Raw genomic sequence first — 20,942 nt, 5'->3', positions numbered from 1 at the left:
TTCTTTTGGCAGCCACACTCCACATATTTCTTATATCATATTATTCTATACCTTTGTTCTATACAATGCACATATTTCTAACTATTTCTAACAGTCGTTGGAGATGTGGCTTTGTGTCATCTCATTATTCTGGTAGTGTTCCTCTAAATGTGTGCTGCTTTTAATCCGTTCACTTCAAGTATATTTCCCAGAACTGAATAAAATAGCCAGCTATGATCTGGTCAGCATATAAAATCTCAACCCTATTAATACTTTTATGGATATTAAAAACATTAAATTATTTGTCAGGCATTGTTCATTTCCCTACCTTGCAGAAACATATTTCTTAGGCGCTTCAGTTAAATTTCATATGTACACATGTACACAATTAATAAGTGTAGTACTGAAATTGGCTGTAGGATTATATAAATGCTCCTATTAAATTTCATCTTGTTAGATTTGGATGTCTTTATAAAGGTCTTGCTTAAACAAAATTTTATTTAAAAACTTAACTATGGCTTCTAGCTCCATACTTTGACAAAATCAAATGTCTTATTTAAATCATTTGTGAAGAGGCTGGGTATGCCACCTTCTGTTTTGATCAGTCGTCATCAATTCATTTGTTAAACCCCAGTGGTTATTTGTCTTTAGCTTGAGAATATCTTTTAATAAGAACATTAGGTTGCTTTTATGCTTGTGGCACTTGTCTCATTCTCTTCAAAGACCAATAACTTAGAGAAGTGATCATGAACTATGAAATACTTAAGTGCAATCATGTTTTCATGTCTGTCTCTCTATAAGTTCTTTGAAGAATAGAACTGTATAATTCAAATATCAGTAGTTTAAAATTAATTCTGGGGATATAACAGATACTGAGCAAATGTGTGAAAAATTATCATTTTCATGTTTCGTTAATTCAGGATTTACTTCAATCAAGATAAATGGCATGGATTTATTTTTAAAAACGAGGTTATTATCCTAGTATATGTAACTACCTTGAGTTTAATTTCCATTTACTAATTCTTATTTTAATCTTTTCAGGTCAAAAATATTTCTCCTGGGTATAAATTATGGAGACAACATAGAATTTCTCCTCTACTTACCCTGTAATGTGTTAACACTGCACTGTTGGCTAAAACAGTGCAATTAACTAAATAGCAACACTAATCTTTCCATGTTCTTTTCCTTGCTCCAAATATATCTAAATATAAATTTAAAAAGCATTTAGGGGTGTTTTAGCTTTATTTTTCCCAAGGAATTACAGTGCATTTTGGCCTTTTGCCTTTGGATATTATTATTATTTAGATTCAGGGAATTCTTTACAATTGTCATTGGTTGAAGCTACGCAGGACTATGCATGATCAGTTGGCAAAGCAACAATAACTCTGTTTTATCACAAGTAGAGAAGGCATGCTTCTGGGGTTCCAAGTAAAAAACTGGTGCACATTTTCCCAAAAAGATATTGAGAGCATTGGGGTTAGTTTCTAAAATATTCTACTTTATTATATTCCTTGTGTTAGTTGCCCAAGAGTGTTCTCCAGTTGCTGTGTCTATACTAAATAAATTTTTAACTAGAAAAAATTGATCCAATACAAATATGTGTTTCACATTAGGCCAATCAGATGATTTCACCTAAGAACTTCAATTTTGGAATCGGATGAAGGAGAATATATGTGTTTCTTTTTTTAATTTTTTTAATTTTTTTTTTTTGAGACAGAGTCTCACTGTGTTGCCTGGGTTAGAGTGCCGTGGCATCAGCCTAGCTCACACCAACCTCAAAATCCTGGGCTCAAGCAATCCTGCTGCCTCAGCCTCCCAAGTAGCTGGGACTACAGGCATGCGCCACCATGCCTGGTTAATTTTTTCTTTATATTTTTGGTTGGCCAATTCATTTCTTTCTAATTTTTTAGTAGAGATGGGGTCTTGCTCAGGCTGGTTTTGAACTCCTGACCTTGAGCAATCCGACCACCTCGGCCTCCCAGAGTGCTAGAATTACAGGTGTGAGTCACCACACCTGGCCTGATTTAGTTACTTGATATGTATATATGTTCTTGATGACACTCTGGAGAAATCTTTCATTAGCTTTTATTGTTAAAATTTAATTTGTAATTTTACAAATTACATTTGTAAAATGTAATTTTTTTATGGAATTTGTAAGATGATCCAATATCCTACTAGTGAATCCCTCTTTTTGCTTTATCTACCCAGAAATAGTTCCTATAGCATGCCTACAATATAGATTTTTGCAGGGAAGCACAGATGTTTGCTTTCAATGTGTATAGAATACTTAGATGGGAAAATGTATTCAGAGCTTCTAACACATCTTGCAAATTAACTTTTGAAATGCAACTCATTTATAAGCTTAACTTGGCATATATGCACTTAATAAATATGTATTAAGTAAAGAATGTTTGTGATACTTTTAAATGTGAGTATTTTTCATGACATTTATCTCTCTTAGAGATATATACACCCTGAACCTTCCAAATGCCAAAGATTAAAAGTGAAGAGTCTCAAAACACATTAAAGATTATGCACTAAAGGAGAACCTTAGGATTGTAACAGAAATAAATTAACTAAATCTATAGAGCTTCACTTCTATGTCTTTGAAGTTCTAACATAAAGATTTATTGGTAGTGATTAACTGTGACTGCCATGCTCCAAGGATAAAACTGCTTCTCTGGAGAGGATGTTGCTGAGTTGGGATATTAATTTCATTTTAATGATATTGAAAAATTAATTCAAATATGAAATCCATGTTCATTTAGCAGTGTTATCTATTCAGGATACGTAGAAAATTCTACTATATAATAATATGTTATCTATACTGTAACTAACAGTTGAAAATGATAAATTTGTCAGTGTATTCATATTTGTATATCTTTCAATTTAAATTATGAGATATAGAAGATTTCAGTATGTATATATGTTTTATTTAAAGATTATACAGTGTTAAAAAGGCAGGAGAAAAACATTACCAGATAAAAAATTTAGCTAAAGATTTCATCATTTATATTTCTGGAGGTAAGTAACCATTCAATGGTTATGTTATCAGTTTTGATATGTTCATTGCCTATTCAGGACTGTCTTGAGAGTTATACAGTTGAATTGCTAATGAAACAGGCAGCCTCATCTTTAATCCTAGAAATCTCTGTAAAAAAAGGCTTCTTGGAATCAAAGTTGAGTCTAGAAAGTGAATCCTTTAGGGCAACACATGTTAGTTCATTCTAACAAGTCTTCAGATTAAAAGAATACAGTAAAAAAATTAAACATAAAAAATTTTAATGGACTCATACTATGGCATTTCTGAACCCCAAAGATAAAGCAAAAAAAATTTAAAACTTTCTGAAATATTGAGGAAAAATAAATCCTACATGTTATATACAAAAGAATAACAATCACTTGATATTAGATGTAATTAGAAACAAGAAGAGAAATAACTTAAAAGTGCTGAGGGAAATTTATTTTAAACCAATAGTTCTATTCTTTGGGCATTTATCAACTAATTTTAGGTTTACAATGTATTTTCTGATCTCTAATGACTCAGTGAGTTTGCTGCTTACCCTATCATCACATTTCTAGAGATATGAAAAACTAGAAGGTAAATATATTACAGAGGGAAAAAAGTAAGAAATCTAATGAGATATTAATAAAAATACTAGTAACCTTGATATGTCAAACACTCTTCTTCAGGTGAGAATTTTAATGATATAAAATTTTATTTCTTTTCTTGTGAGTTCATAGTTCTTAACTGTACAGTAACATACTGTGTTTCACTGAAAATAAGACCTACCCATAAAATAAGCCCTAGCAGGATTTCTAAGCATTTGCACAATATAAGCCCTACCCTGAAAATAAGACCCAGTGATGTGCATGGCTACGCAGCATATCTGCACAACACATGCATTTCGTCACTGAACAGTAAAGAAAATGAGCAAGCCCTTCTCATCTGCCCCATCGTGACAGCTACTATCCTAGAGGTGACCGGAAAGGTGCAGGCAGCCCCACCAACAAGGTCAGCTCCCCTGTCAGGTCCCCGCCATCCTGTGCATGCTGCAAGCTGAGGCTTTGAGGGGAAATTCTCCTCAGTGAAGTGAGGAGCAGGACGCTCCACTTTAGGTATTGTGTGTTCCCAGGGGGAAGAAGGAAAGCTGTGGCTGCCATTTTACTCAGCACTGTGGGCTTCTCTTACCCCCCACAAACAACAGGGGATAGGGGGAAAGCTTCAGCAAGCAGTCTCCTACTAGATAATGATCTCCTACTAAATGATCTCTTACTAGAGATCATTTCTGTTCCACTGTGCAGATTGGACCCAGAGCTCACTGGATCTCTGGTAAATAAACCAGCCCTGCTCATTTAATGAGAGCTCTATTGCTCAACATGAGTGTTTGGGGCCAATGGTTCTAAAGGAAATAGAGTCGCAAGAAATTCAGGATGGAATTCAGGGTTTGGAGAGTTATGATAATGTTCCAGAAGACGACTTAACTATATTTGAATAAATGTAGATTGTTGTACCATACTTAAAAAATAACACATCCCCTGAAAATAAGCGCTAGGGTGTCTTCTTAAGGAAAAATAAATATAAGATCCTGTCTTATTTTCGGGGAAACACGGTATTACATCAAATTATAATGTTGTAAATGCTATTTTTCAGGTGATGTGGGGCTTATACCTACACATCTTGAAAGTCTGTGACTATCTAACTCTTCCTGTGGCAGGTAAACTTAACTATTTGCAGGTTCCAGGTCCCCCTCATACACTTAAGCCATGTTTTACTAGCTTTCTTGGCATTAAGGATAACATTTGGATTTCTAATTGTCTGACTCCTTTGTAAACAAATAAAGTCTGAACTTAGGCAAGGAAGAGAGCAGAGAGGTTCTATTTATTGGGACTCAAATAATCAAATATAGACTCTAAGTAAAATTTGGGGAGTTGAACCTCATTTGAAAATGAAGTTTTTGTTGGTCCAGCCCATGTAGGATTTTGGTCTTGCAGTAACTTCTGTTATTCCATGCAGGGTTTTTTAAATCGTATATTTGTGAGGTTGCTTTTAACTGGCCATCCTGGGCAAGTAGCTTTTAGGTCTTAGTTTAAAACATAGGCTGGAAGGCTAAGAATGGGAAATATGTTTTTAAAGATAAGTGTGGCAGATATGCAAGAAAAGAGGTGAAATTCTCAGATCTAGTTGCTCTTAATGTGAGTATTAGAAAAGGGGAAGATGTTTATTTTGTTAAATAAGAAAAGGTGCCTGGAGTCCAGTGAAATCAAACAGATGATGATGATGAATAAAACCTCAGGAAGTCATGGCACCCCCAGAGGGAGCCCAGATTGAGAAAACTATGAAGAAATACAATAATGACATGGAATCTTTAGTTTGAGAATACGTGATTCAACTTTTAAAGATTAGGAGAGCTATGCCAGGATGGTACAGAAAAACTGGTTAAATTTTAAAGAGGAAGAGCAAGGAAATTAATGTGAAGTATTCACAGAATTAGTAGGTAAGCTTTAGTTTAACACAATTACTTGAGGTATTAACTGTTCTCTATATAAACGTGCTAGAGAAATATATGGAATTGATGCTTTAAAGGAAAGGAAAGCAAAGATGAGGCATAGTAAAGGCAACCAGGTAGAACAATAACAGATTGACGTTAGGCCTATGTTAGATGTGGTTCTGATGAAAGAATAGCTCCTGTGTGTTAATGTCCCCCAATGTAAAGATGGGCAAGATTTTCTTGACTAGTGAGTGCTTTAGCAGATCCACTATTGTTGATTTTTTTATTTCTCCTCATGGAACAATAGTTAGAAATATAAGCAAAACAAATGACTGCACCAAGAAGCAGAAAAAAGTAGAATTAAGGTAGGGACACAGATCCTATGAGCTGTTCCAACCTATAAATGTTAAGTTTGTTGGATGATAATATACCTCAATTTAGACCTTTGTTTGGGACTGCCAACATTACAAATTTCTGAACTTTGCAAGAATTTGGAATTTCTCAAATGCAGCTCTCTGAAAATTCTCCCCCATATGGCTTTTTAAAAATGTGCCATAATTAACTTCTCTAGAGATTTCTCCCAATTAAATTTAAAGTCATAGACTGTCAATTCTAAATTGCTGCTATACTAGCAAAATTGAAAATAAGATTTCCTCTAGCTCTGCTTATTCCCGCAGAGACTAATAAATCTCTGCTATGCACTTTGGGATGGTGAACATAAGTCTAAGTTAAATACTATGTCCTGGAAATATCATGTTGCTAGGTCAGTGGATAGAATGTAGAAACAACCAATAGTAAATCACAATGATTACAACTTTGCATGTATAACATATAGTATTCAATATTTTTAAAGAGGCTGTTCCATTTTTGGTTTTTTAAATAAAATGTACTTAAAACTTTTTTTTAATATTGAAAAGAAGACTGGTAAAGATGAAATTTGAACACAGAAGAGTATAATTCATTGAAGTGCACTAAAGAGTATATGGTGTCTTTTTAAAAAAGAAAATTGGTATTGTTTAAAAGAAATTTTAAAACACTTGAGAAAATTCAAGAACAAGCTGACAATGTTTAAAGATAATTAGCAGTAACATAAAATTTGATAAAAATAAATTGTGAAATCATGCAATTTAAAAGTAATTTATCTTGTCTATCTAATAAAACTCATTGCATGGAGACACTCTGGTGAGATTGTCATGCAAATACTGAAAAAATGTTAGTAATTATTCATAAAAGTGTCATGAACACTGTTTGCATATTTATGCTCAAAGGGTTCTTGCGGTGGGATAACTAATAATATGAGAAACACTTTTGTACTTTCATTAATTAACTCTGACTTGTCTTGTTGGATCCATTTAAACTCAAATAATATTATTCTCCAGGAAATAATTTTCTTGAGAAATGTTAGTCATTATTACCTTATAGGGTATTCTTAATATTCTTCTTAATATTAAATAAAAGATTCCATTTAATACATTATACAATTATATCTTGCCAAAACATTGCAAAATAAAACACAAAGTCAAGTATGGTAAGATGTCAAACTAAGTACAGAATTAAAATCTGTTTTTCACTGTGAGGGTACTTAGAAGTTGAGAAATAATTCTTTAAATTATTATCAAGTCAATCCAACAGTGTATAAAGTTAATAGCTTATCTTTAAATATATTATTTTAAATCATTTTATAATTGGAATGTTTAAATTTAGTAGCTGTTAAGTATATTTAACTTGGTCCCACAAACAACTTAATGAACTATGTGGTGTTCTGCCTGACCAGCCTTATATACAATTGCAAAAGCTGGTCAGATTGCCATTTTTTGTAGGAGAAATGAGAATTAAGTTTTAAGGGAAATAAACTATGTCCATTAGCCAGGTTGGGTTCATATTTCTTTACAGTTGAAATAGACAAAACGAATTTTTAGACAATGTATCAAAGGAGAATGTTTTTAGAAGAATGTTTTTTCAATAGTCACAAATTTGAACACTGAATACCTTGGTAGAGACAAACAAAATTAAGATATTTCAAATAGATTCTGATAATATTTGAACATATTTTTGAGTGATCAGTAACTAAAGAAAAAATATTTGTTACTGAATATGACTGAGAATTTAATTATATTTAAGATAATATTCTCCAGGTTATTTTTCTGGGCAGTATTTCTACTGAATTTGGGTATATACCTAATTTTAATAACTAGCAAACTAATGAACAATTAGGTTAGTGAGCTGTTCTGCAACAAAATTTACATATTTCATTATTAGTAAACATCTGTAAAGCAAGTGAGAAGGCAAATACGAAGTAAATTGATTAGCCTGTGTACTATCACTGCAAGAGTATATCTGTTACAAAATGATGATTAGAACAATGAATATTCTTTCATAGAAAAGAAGGAAAATGTGAATACTCATAAACATAATGTAATTTAAGAGGGAAGAAAAGGAATAACCAACCAATAAATTCTCAAAAAAGTATTTTGCTTTTGAAGAACATGTTCTAAAGGTGCTATTTTGTCAATGAAAATGTTACCATGTATTTTTAAAATATGTTATTTATGTACCTACTTGCTTTCCAACAGCTGCTTAGATTCAAAATTTGCCAATTTTGCAAGTCATTTAAATGTTCTGTATTATATGTGAATGAAAGGATACACTATCATTTTCCTGACAGATGCAAAACAATCTGTTGGGAGTCTAAAATAAGCTTATATTCAATCAGTCAGGGAAATGTTTCTCTTTTACTCCATTTGAAAGAGTAGATACTTATAATTGTCATGAGAGGAAACACAAGGTGAGATGGTATCCTCTCTCATTTTATCATTCCAATTCAGTACTGATTTTAACATCAAATAGGGGATTACATTTTTTAAGGCTACATTTAAGTATTTTAAATATACTTGAGATTTTAAGTAAATGCTTAGATCAGTTAGAAGAAACTTCTTATTTCCACTACAGGCTAAATATTTTTATATACTTTCGAACTCATTAAAACTAGGAAACATGAACACTACCTTGCTTTAGGTAATACCAGGAAAATACTGGCTTCAGCATAATTGTTTTGTTTCCAACTGCTCTCTTTTTAATTCCCTACAACAATGATAAAGACTAAATGCATATTAGAATAGAACGGGAAAAAAATCTCCAAACCTACTTTTTCTTTAGTCTTCTGTCCTTTTCAGCTTGAGTTCCGAGTTTGCCCAATCCCAGGGACTCTTGAGCTGCAGCTTCAGTCTCCATAAAGCCTCCTGTGAAGAAGTAACTATTCAGATTATGTTGCATATGACAATTCTGAAAGGAGCTTCTTAAAATTGTGAGCGACTGTTTAGTATCAAATTTTCTCTTAATGTCCTTATATTTGTAACCCAACATGCCTAAAATTGCATGGGTACATACATAAGCATAAACTGAGAAAACAAAAAGGAAAAAGTACCCATTGGGATACCATTTAGTTGTATCTAGTGGACTTTAGGAACATAATACAACATGTGGCCTGTACATTGGAAAACACTTGAATATGTAGTTCCCAAGCCTCAAATTCCATTTTCCTACTTTTTTTTTTTATGGAAAATGAGAGTGAATATCTATGTGGTATGTGAGATTTATGTGTTCAACACTTGAACAATTTGCATTATCTCATGTATGGGATAAATTATAGCCTAATGAGTAGAAACTCAGGTGTATGTTTTCTATTCCAAGTTGAGAGCATTGCTGACTTCTAAGACCTCTTTGCATCCTGCTCCTGGAACCTTGTTCTGCTTAACTGGCTGACTCCTGTTTCTTCACTGTAAACCTCTACATCTTTCTTTAAAAAGCACTGATTAAGGCCGGGAGCAGTGGCTCACGCCTGTAATCCTAGCATTCTGGGAGGACGAGGCGGGCAGATTGCTGAAGGTCAGGAGTTCGAAACCAGCCTGAGCAAGAGTGAGACCCCCGTCTTTACTATAAAATAGAAAGAAATTAATTGGCCAACTAATATATATGTAGGAAAAAATTAGCCAGGCATGGTGGCACATGCCTATAGTCCCAGCTACTCAGGAGGCTGAGGCAGCAGGATTGCTTGAGCCCAAGAGTTTGAGTGAGGTTGCTGTGAGCTAGGCTGATGCCACAGCACTCACTCTAGCCTGGGCAACAAAGCAAGACTCTGTCTCAAACAAACAAACAAACAAAAACACTGATTAAAATACTTTCGATGCAACAAGTCACAAATTACTTGCTTTAGTGTCAGTATTATTGGTTTTAGAATATAGAATATGTATATCTTATATAAACTTGGAAAAGTATGATGTATATCAAACATATTTCACAATGTAATTATTTCATTCAGGATTCCTAAACACATAATTAACTCATAAATTACCTATTGTAATTGAAAATAAGGACTTAATCCTGTGTTCTGCGTTCTCTTTGGTATTTACTATATGTAAAAAACATAAAGTCAATCTATCTATCTATATGTATATATATATATATATATATACACAAAATGAAAAGAATTTAAACCCCTGTTAAGTTCAAGATTAGATAGAAGATTTAAGATAATACAAACTTTTACAAAGACCACACAAAAAACTTCACGTTTATCAGGAAGGCTGTTAAAGACAACTTTCACTCTTCTCCCATAGCAGCAGACATTTTCTTAACGTCTGCAGGATGTGACCAGGGTATGGTTTCTTTTTAGCAGAATAAAATATCTTACCAAAGCACTAGAGACAAAGTTTAGGGTTACTATTTTTCATAATTTGTTTTAACAAATAATTTATACCACTGTACACTACTGACTCTGGAACATTGATACAAATAAATTAATCTCATAGCTGAAAATCCTATTACTGAACTGCATAATTATAAGAAGGACCCTTTTCATTGAAACACGTTGATTGCTATCTAGATCTAATTCAGGGGTGTGGAGTTTGAGGATAAAAATGTATTTTATTCATTAGGTACATGTTTATTAGGTACTTAGATAATTTTTATTATGAAATATTTTCATTGTTTATATTATTAGGAAAGCCATCCACTGTCCAACTTAAGTACTCTTGGGAAACATTTTTAAATGTGGAATTTTTCCATTATGTACACTGAATATTTTCATTTTATTTCTCTTATCTGTATATTTGCATTTCTGTATATCCATAAATAATTATTCATGATCCGCAATTAACAATAAAAATGTTCTCTTAAAAATGGAAATGAATGATTCCTTAAAAGTCAGAAAATTCTTTGAACAGTCCATATGGGGACATAGAGATTGATGAGGCAGACCTATTCAATAAACAGTGAAACATTTTCAACCACCAGGTGGTTGGATGAATCAGGCTTTTTATTCTTCTGAGCAATAAAAGAAGATCATTTAAATTATGCTTTAAATTTTTTAAAGAACCCACCATTTTAATAGAAAAAGAACATTTTTAAGTAATGAAAGCTTGGAATAAAAATAAAGAAAACTCTAGGAGTATTTTGTGAGTTAAATAAAACTAGAAATTTGAATTTTTTCTCATAAATAAAATTAAAAAGCATGAAGAGCTTAGAAATACTTTGAGTGCTTTAAAAATCTAATCTTTTGTTCTCAAAGTGTTTAATGGATAATTAGAAACACATCCTGTTTGAAAATTCCAAATATAAAATGGCATTTAAGGCCATAGTAGGCAAAATTATTTTTAAGCACCGCATGTAGGACAGAACCCTTAAACAGGAGCAAAAGTCCCAGCAAGTGCATTTTTTTGTCTAATTAAAACATTTCTGAGGGAGGACACTTTTTCATAGAATTGACTCACCTGCCTCATTTATCTCAGATTCATTTTTTCACATCCCTGACCAACTAACTGGCAAGGGTGACCTCAGCCAAACCAGCTTATGGACTCTATCTTTTACTGTATGATGATTATACAAATCTGGTGAGAGTTTTTCTCATTCTTATCCAGGTGTTAGTGGGCTAATATGGCTGTGTGGACTTCAGGAATATCTACTTGCCTATACCAATGTTTTATTCACCAGCTACATGTGACTATTAAGCATTTGAAATATGGCGTGTCTAATGTATGTGCTGTAAGTGTGGAGTGCACACCAGATTTTGAAAATTTAGGACAAAAAGTAAGATATGTAATACCTTATTATTAATTATATAATTAATAATTATACAATATCAATAATGTTTACTAATATTATATTATCTGTTGAAATGACAATATTATTCATATATTGGATTGAATAAAATATATTATTAAAATTAACCCCACCTGTCCCTTTTTACTTTCCTTACTTTTCCGAGCTACTAGAAAATCTACATATGTGGCTGATATTTGTGGCCTGCATTATATTAATGTGGGACAGTGCTATATACAAGTGATGTTAATGGGAGATAGTATCATTCTCCAGGGAGAATGTAAATATTTGTATATGTTGAGGGAGGGTGCATTTTGGGGGGATATTATAATGACTGCAAGGTACAACTAGTATATATTGGACAGGGACAAGGATTCTAAACATCCTTCAATAAGTAGAGAATCCTGTAGCTTGTGTTTCTCAAAATGGCAAGAGTGCCCAGATGAGAACCACTGGGAGCTAGAGGTCACTCATTCTTCAGGAGGTCCATTAAGAAACCATGTAGAAAGAGCATAGTTAACTCCACTTTTCTCATGCCCTGAGGTGCTCAGGCTTGTATAGCTTGAGTTAGTTCCAGGATTCAGTAGACTACTTTCATAATAAGTGATCACCTTGTCAGTGGTTACGCATGTGCAAGCCAGCTTCCTTGCCCTTCATGGAGTTTTCTGGGCTATCACTCAGGCATACTCACTTCTACAATGTCTTTGAGGACTTGGAAGTGTAGGGATAGGATAACTCCCAGGCGTGAGGGGCCCAGTTAAATATTTTTTGCCAGCCTCCTTTTTGTATAAACAGTTTGAGTCACCCCAAATCAATGGGACAACAATCTAATGATCCAATTTCATACAATACCATTCCAGCCAGTGGGAGTGAGTGATCCGCTTGTCAGACAACCCTCTTGGAACCAGGGTCAGGCAACTGGCCCAGAATGACCCCACAGATGAAAGTCGCCAGATTCTCTGGGGCATCTGGTCAAGTTGCACGCATAGGGTAGAGTGTCAGGCAAAACCTCGAAGGGGAGAAACAGGCCCCCAGGCCCACATGGTTTGGTTTGGTTGAATCAGGCACTTTTCCCAGATAGCATTGCCTCCCTGGCTGGTCCCAGTGTCTGAACCAGAACCAAGAAAATTTTAATGCTTACAGTGATTGGACTCCAGGTCCAGGTCTTGGCTAGGGATGCCTTGTGCAGATGGCACAGCCAGGCACAGCCTTTCCCAGACAGCAGAGGTGGTCTCAGAATTTTCTAAGAAAGGTGTTGCAAAGTGTGGGGCCTCCTAAGGCCCAAGGCTGCAGGACTCAAGAAAAGATTCTCACATGCCCAGATTTATGGATGGCACTAGTTGGAGGTATCCATTTGGATTGTTAAGGTGTTAAAGTTGTCAGAAACAAAATAGAGTCCCTATTATTATGAAAACCATGGCAAATAGAGTCGGCAAAGATCACAAAGAGAGGGTTCTCACACTTGTATGCCTGATAACAAACAAACAAACAAACAAACATTTCCACAAAAGCCATGACCTGGTACTAGGGCCATCACAACCTTACACAAAAAAATATTTCTGCAGGGACATCTGCCTGGTAACTGTCCAAGCTCAGATTCATATCACCCTTGTTACTGATCTTTATAGCCAAGGATAATTATTTCAAAACAATTATCTAATTCTCATTTTTTTCCTTTAAAAACCTTCTTTTACCTCCCTGAATATGCACATATTTTATGCATATTCTCATTAAAATGTCTATTCTCAAATAAACATATTTTCTTTCAGGTAACCTCTCTCTGTTATTTAGGTTGAAAAAGGCAAATATCTCCACTTTGCCCAGGCCTTACATTCCACTCAAAATAATTTGTTTTATACTGGCCTTTGAGATACAAGTTTGTAGGAATTTCTTGCCAAAACCCACATGGCAAGGCCTCTGTCACTCTGTTTGTTCAGCAAGGTCTCTGTCATTCATTGTACGAAAAAGAGAGCTTTAACTTTAGAGAAATTAAGACTACAATCTGTACTCTTAATCAGTAGCTTCATCTTTCTTTCATTCAAACTTCAGCATCAATCACTACCACTTCGTTTGTATTTAAATACACTTGAATTCATAAATTGTTACTAAATTGTTCCATGTCTGTTAGTCTGCTAGCTATCTGGAGAATGCATCTAGGCATAGTGCCTGGCTCGTAAATGGTATGTAATAATTATATCCCTAATTGATGTTAACTACTACTTTACTCAAAGCAAAACCCTCTCACCATGCAGAGGATTAGTCATTTCTAATTGATACTTTGTGGAATTTATATTGTATCTGTTGGTTCCAGAGCATCAAGGAACAATCTAAAGTTTGGGGTGAAGGCCAGCAAAGCCACCCAAATTTGGTGAGTAGAAATGTACAGTCATGTGCTGTATAACAATGTTTCGATCAATGATGAACTGCATATATGACAGTGGTCCCATGAAATTATAATACCGTATTTTTACTGTACCTTTTATATGGTTAGATATGTTTAGATACACAAATACTTACCATTATGTTACAGTTGCCTATAGTATTCAGTACAGTGACACAGTATAGACTGTACTATATAGTCTAGGTGTGTAGTAGGCTATACAGGTCTGTATGGGTATGCTCTATGATGTTCGCTCAACAACAAAATTACCAAATGGATGCATTTTTCAGAACATATCCTCATCATTCAGCAATATAGGACTGTACTTGCTAAATAATGCTGGTGCAATGTTGATGCTGATTTTGTCACTATGAAATTGTTTTTTATTATGCTTATTATAGCAGGTCATGAGTTCAGATGATGATAATACCATCTGGCAGATGACCTAAAGAAAATGAATTGCATGGCCAGGCATAGTGACTCACCCCTGTAATCCCAGCGTATTGTGAGGCTAAGGTGGGAGGATCACTTGAGTCTAGGAGTTTGAGGCTGCAGTGAAGTATAATGGAGCTACTGTACTGCAGCCTGGGCAGGAAAGGCATTTTTTAATACTGTAGTAATAAATTGGCAAACATGAATATCATATTCAGAAATTCTTTTGGTGGTAGGGCAAGAAACTAAGTCTTGGAGTTAAGCTTTCCTTGCAAATAATTATTCCTTTATTTGAGAAACTAAAGAATGTACTAAGAAGTTTGTATCACTCTGTTTAGCACTTTAACATTGGAGGTAAGAGTTTAATCCTCTCCTAATAATTTAACTCTAAAAATAAATATATATTAATAGAAAGATACCTTCCTAAAAGCCAAGTGTATATATCATTCAGAAATATCATATACTCTTTTGTTTCAATTATATAAGTATGTATGTATCTATTCTCCATCTATTTATAAATATTAATATTTATATATTAATGTTATAGTTCATTTCAAATGTTCTGTTTTATATTTTTATTCAATTAGTCACTAACAATAACTAATTCTAGTACAATCCCTATTGTCCTGTTCTCCCCCATCTCACCTACACGCCATAGAGATTATTGGGGGGAAGCTGTAATAGCTTTAAACAAAGAAAATCAGTACTTTACATTTTATGCCATACATATTAAAAAGTTTTATAAATATTCTAACTTAAAAAAAATTCTTTTGGGTTTTTTTGTAGGCTTTCATATTTTCAACAGAAAAGCTTTTAAAGTTATGTAGCTAAGCTTTTATACCCATCCATGCTCTAAGTGGTGACATACTCAGTGGTTTTAAGCTGACTTTGAAATATTGGCACCAGGATGAAGATCCCAGTTCTGTGACATTACTAAGGCATTGTTTACTCATCAATAAAATAAGAAGGACAGTAATAACATTTGCCCCATAGGGAAATTGTGCCTATCACAAGAGTTAGCATTAAATAAATTCTAGCTATTGTTATTAACAGAGAAATAAAAGGACTGAAATTTTATAATATTCTTTTACTGTAGCTTTTATTAAGAATTATTCAGCTAAATTGGATTTATAAATCTGATGAAGATAGAAAGCTTGTCAGGTAGAAAAGAGAAAAAAATAAAAGAGAAATGGAATGAAATGAAGGATAGACGGACACTTCAAAGTGACTAAAATGAGTAGCGGGGGAAAGTCTAACATATGCATACTTACGGAGCTGCCCAAGTCGAGCTTTTTCTTTTTTACCAAACAAACGTCCTATTGAAGACTTGATTCCTTTCTTCTTGGGGGCTTTATGAAGAGAGTCTTGGCTACTGTTGGCACTGCCAAGCCCAAGGCTTTCTGGCTCAAGAGAGGCAGATAAACTACTGCAAAACACAAAAGAAGGCAGACTGTTCATTTTGATGCACCATCCACAAGATACACAAGACTTTTTTCTTTATGAAAGTACTAAAGGAGGAACAAGTAGACTTTACTTTTTATTTCCTTCCCACTTTGCCTCTTAAGATATTGAAGTGTAGTTTCTTCAGCCTCAGGCCCCTGAACCTCCAAATTTTCACTAGAAAAATTTACTTTTGTTCCAAGTGGCTTTTGTCCTTTTATTTTCAGTAAAATCTCAAACTAATCAATGAATAGAGACTGGTTTATTAACTGCATGTTAAATGATCTTCTGTTATTGTGCACTTGACCCATTATTTCTTTCTTCCTCAGGGTTTATTTTTCTAATATTTTTTCTTTTTCTTTTTAATTATTATGGTACATATATTGTATATCTTTTTAAGGTACATGTGATATTTTGATACAGATATACAATGTGAATTAATCAAATCAGGGTAACTGGGGCATGCATTACCTCAGGCATGTATCATTTCTTTATGTTAGGAACATTGCAGTCCCACTCTAATCTTAAACATAACGACCTATGGTAAAACAATTTAAATATAACTGACTATGAATTGAAGCTGCTATTCTAACCTATAGTTGTACTTGATTTTCTTCTAGTCATCCTTTCTTCTCTTAATTTTGGAGTCTAATTCATTTAATTTAAAATCATCTAAGTGGGATCTAGGAGCAAAATAAATCATCTACCCTAATGATCACTATATACTTTTTCTTAATTATAATTCTCAAGTATTCTTTTAGATACATGATAAGCCAAAATGATTTCTAAGCAGTTGGTGTGGCTTCAATTTCTGGTTAATATATTTGACACTGTATTCATAGGAGAGGTTCAATAGATATTGCTAACACTTTTATAGTAATTAAATTGATAATACTATGATGAATTACTTAACTTTACTTATCCTAATTAATCTGAGCTCACACACCCTAAACTTCAAAGCAATAGTGTTTTATATGTTAAAAATATAATTCACTCTTTTCTTGGAGAGTGAAAAAGCATATTCTAAAGTTAGAGTAACCTTTTTTTCCACATTGACAATTAAAAATAATCAAAAAGAAAAAATGCCTGCCAACAAAGAAAGTCCCGTTTTCAAAATCATTTATTATAAAATATACTATTTAGATGAAATATTCTTTCTTAAACACAGTATTAATTCTTAAGTCATTACATTTGGTTATATCAATTATGTGTCTAGAAATGTTGCAATTGATAAGACAGGAGGAGAACATAAGTTTATGATGTAAGCTGTATGATGAGACTTATTTATATCATTAATTATTATGAAAATCTGTTTACAATTCTTTTAGGCATGTGGATAAAAGAGTTGCTATGACAAATGACATATTTCTCCATATGGATTTATCTTTTACTTTAATGTTTTGGCCAATGTGCTATGTTTTTTTTTTTTCCTTTGTAAGAACTTTCTTCCTGAAGAGTTATTATTGCTGGCAGCAGCAGCACCCACAGGGTGCACATACCTGGCTGCTAAAGATAAATGAGGCACAATTGTGGGCTTTGTAGACCTTAATTACTCTTACACTACAATCCAAATTTGTAATCTTGTCCTAGAATTCCTTTAGTTTTTTGTTACCATGCCTAATAAGTCTTTCTGCTAGCCTGATCTCATTTAAGTAGGAAAATATCTACTAAAATTAAAAGAGCTATCCTATATATTAGTCAAATATATTGACTAATAACAAGACCACAAAGATGCTTAATTTTAAAATTAACAATTTGGGCTGGGCATGGTGGCTCACGCCTGTAATTCTAGCACTCTGGGAAGCTGAGGTGGGAGGATGACTTTGAGACCAGCCTGAGCAATAGTGAGACCCTGTCTCTACTAAAAATAGAAAAATTATCTGGGTGTGGTGGTGGTCTGTGCCTGTAGTCCCAGCTACTGGGGAGGCTGAGGCAGGAGGATTGCTTGGGCCCAGGAGTTTGTGGTTGCAGTAAGCTATAGCGAAACCACTGCATTCCACCTGGGGTGACAGAGCAAGACTCTGTCTCAAATAAAAAAAGAAAAGTGAAAAATTTGATCTCAAATGGAAATTGGGTGTTTTCACAAGTGATATGAGGGGAGAGGGAGCAGGACAATATCCTGATAGAGGGTTATGGTGCAAATCAAATTTTTCATATACATTTTTAAGTACTCTATTTGACAACATTGAAGGAAGTGGAAAATTTTGGGAAGGAGAGAATCCAATGTGCAGTATGCCCTGAAAGTCTCACCTTCTGGCATCATTGTGGTAGGAAGAAGGGAGGGTATGCGTCATTCTGACAGCTCTAGGGGTAGGAGGAGGAGAAGTTTCACATTTAATTGTTGCTTTATCCTCTCGACCATCTTCTTCCACCACTGCAATCTAGAAGCAAAAACAATACATTCAAATGAACTGTTTCAGGATTTCAACTGAAATCAATACAAATGAAGCATCATTAAAGCAAGGCTATTTGAGTAATTTTAGTACAAAATAGAACAAAAGCAACAAAACTGGAGGCATATAAGTCTTACATATATAAATTGTCATTACTAAGGAGTGTGATTATCACAGCTATTTAAAAGTGAAGACACTGCAATTAAAAAATCATGGATCCACTACATAAAAATATTGCTTGAATAATAAATGCCATATATCAATATTCAGTAACTATGAGAAAGCTATTCTGGAATACATTTCATTGAATCAGAATGTAAATACTTTACTAAAAGGTGTTGAATGCATATTTCAGCAAACTCACTAAAATATAAAGCATTATGCCTAGTCAGGTTATAGGACAAAGACATCTGTTAAGTCAGGATTTTTGAAAATAAGAAGAGAAGTTGACAAAATATAATTTTATTAGATAAAGTGTTGTAAAACACTCAGCCTAATGAAATATATCACAAGGTGTTTAAAAATGAGTTGCATTTTATAAGAAAAAAACTTTCTTTTAAGTGAGAATAATAAAAGGTAAGAACAAATTTTTTGCAAATTGTTTCATTTCACTACTGTGATGGAAAAATTGGCAAAGACATACAGAAAAGCAAAAGATGATGGAATGGGAGGGATTTCTTTAATGAATAATTTAGTTCAGAATCCTGAACAACTCAGGGTGCCATAAATTTTGTCAGAGATAGAAAGACACACAGAGCTGTAAGAAAAAAAAAATCTTTACAACAGCATTGGATAATTTTAATGGCATCATTGTGTATTACAATATATAGAGAGATCAAGACCATGGAAAGCAAAGCTAAAAGACATGGTTTAGAAAGTTCTGATAAAAAAAGTTCTTAGTATGGCTAAAGCAGCAAAAATGTTAAAGCTGTGTTCTGGGGAAATATTTGTTTCTATGTAAAGCTATCATGCATAAATGTGCTTATCTATGAAAAAGATCTCATACATTGGAGGAAAGTTAATGAAATTGCTTGTCAGGGCTTTTGTTACCCAAGCCTAGATTACTTTTAATAGTTTAGATAGGCATTGTAATATGATTCCTTTTCTCCATTAACTAGTATACTACTTCCAGGAGAATCACTTCTAAGAACTGCTTTCATATTGATTCCAATGCTATGGGAAAACCTTCCTAAACCCACATTTCACTCTTAAGCATTTTTGAACTCTTCTAATATATGTTGGTGTTTTCACAGTTTTGTAATCTAACCACGATTATGCTAAATATGGCCATTTTTGCTTCCAGAATTTTGCTCCCGAAACACTTTCTGTTCTCCCTACAACCAACCTATACTTTTTGCCAATAACAATTCTTAAAAACATCATATACAAAAGTTTCCTCTGAATGACACACTACATTAACAGAATGGAAAGCCTGGGCAAAAGCAAGACCTCATCTCTGCAAAAAATACAAATAAAAATAAAAAACTAGCCAGGCATAGTGACAGAAGCCTGCAGTCCTAGATACTCCAGAGGCTGAAGAAGAAGGATTGCTTGAGGCCAGGAGTTTGAAGTTGCAGTCAGCTATGATGATACCATTGCATTCTAGACCAGGCAATAAAGGAGACCCTGTCCCAAAACTAAAACAAATAAACAAACAATCCCCCCCCTCAAAAGAAAAATACAAAGAAAACAAAAACAATAAAACACCAAAAGGAAGAAAGGAAGTGGATTTGAATCCTGGTTTCTCTTGAATGTTGAATGAGTAGGCTGGCTACCTACCTGCTCTAATATTAAATTTCCTCACTGATATGGTTTGGATGTTTGGCCCCTCTGAATCTCATGTTGAAATTTGATCCCCAGCATTGGATGTGGGGCCTAGTGGGAGAGTGGGAGGTATTTGGATCATGGGGTCAGATACCCTATGAATGGATGTGTTACCCCCACCCCAATCCCCAGGCTGTAATAAGTAAGTTCTCCCTATTAGTTCACTGTAGAGCTGCTTGTTTAAAAGAGAGTGGTTCCTATTCTTCTCTCTCTTGCTCTTTCTCTCTCACGATGTGGCATGACCACTTCCCCTTTGCCTTCTGCCTTGATTGCAAGTCCCCCTGAAGTCCTCACCAGCAAAGATGCTGAGGCCATGTTTCTGAAGTTTACAGAACAGTGGGCCAAATAAACCTCTTTTCTTTATAAATTACCCAGTCTCCACACCAATAAAATATAAGTGGTAACACTTAATTTTAATGTGTTCTTTTGAAGTGTAAATAAAAATTATGTATGTAACTCCTTACCCTAATACACAATTTTAGTTTGTAGTTCTTTCCATGACCTTTAGTACAAGTTACCTCTTCAGTCTCTGAAGTCTTTAAAGCTAAATTTCTGTAAAGGACCTACCATCCTACCTTTTTGTTTCTTTTTATTTTATTTTATTTTTTTAGAGATGTGTGAGTCTTGCTATGTTGCCCAGGCTACCCTTGAACTCCAGGACTCTAACCATCCTCCCACCTCAGCCTGCAGAGTAGCTGGGAACACAGGAGTGAGCTGCTGTGCACTGCTTTGCCTTTTTATTTCTTTCACCCACTAAACTTCTTTTACACCACCCACTCAGATTACATTCTAGATTCCCAGTATAGTCCTGGTAGTGGAGGAAGTCAAAGAAAATCAGAACATTATACTTGGTAGATTTGGTAGTTGAGAACCAACTGGTAGTATGAAGGAAAAGATACTATAGGA

At 34.1% G+C, this 20,942-nt stretch overlaps 1 protein-coding gene across 13 annotated transcripts in view; it reads right to left on the bottom strand.

Moving 5' to 3' along the window:
* The window catches only part of PPFIA2 (PPFI scaffold protein A2), a 441,105-nt gene that overhangs the window by 61,567 nt on the left and 358,596 nt on the right, over positions 1-20,942 (bottom strand). For all 13 annotated transcript variants that reach the window (XM_020287953.2, XM_076007132.1, XM_020287957.2 and 10 more), the window contains 3 exons: positions 18,070-18,200; positions 15,651-15,805; positions 8,617-8,710 (listed from right to left, as the gene is read on the bottom strand). In XM_020287953.2, the coding sequence (XP_020143542.1) occupies positions 8,617-8,710; positions 15,651-15,805; positions 18,070-18,200 (380 nt within the window). The remainder of the gene's footprint in view (positions 1-8,616; positions 8,711-15,650; positions 15,806-18,069; positions 18,201-20,942) is intronic.

The sequence above is a fragment of the Microcebus murinus genome, chromosome 10, assembly GCF_040939455.1.
Source record: "Microcebus murinus isolate Inina chromosome 10, M.murinus_Inina_mat1.0, whole genome shotgun sequence".
Lineage (NCBI taxonomy): Eukaryota > Metazoa > Chordata > Mammalia > Primates > Cheirogaleidae > Microcebus > Microcebus murinus.
The sequence above is the reverse complement of the archived record's forward strand: the minus strand, read 5'-3'. Positions and strand labels throughout refer to the sequence as shown.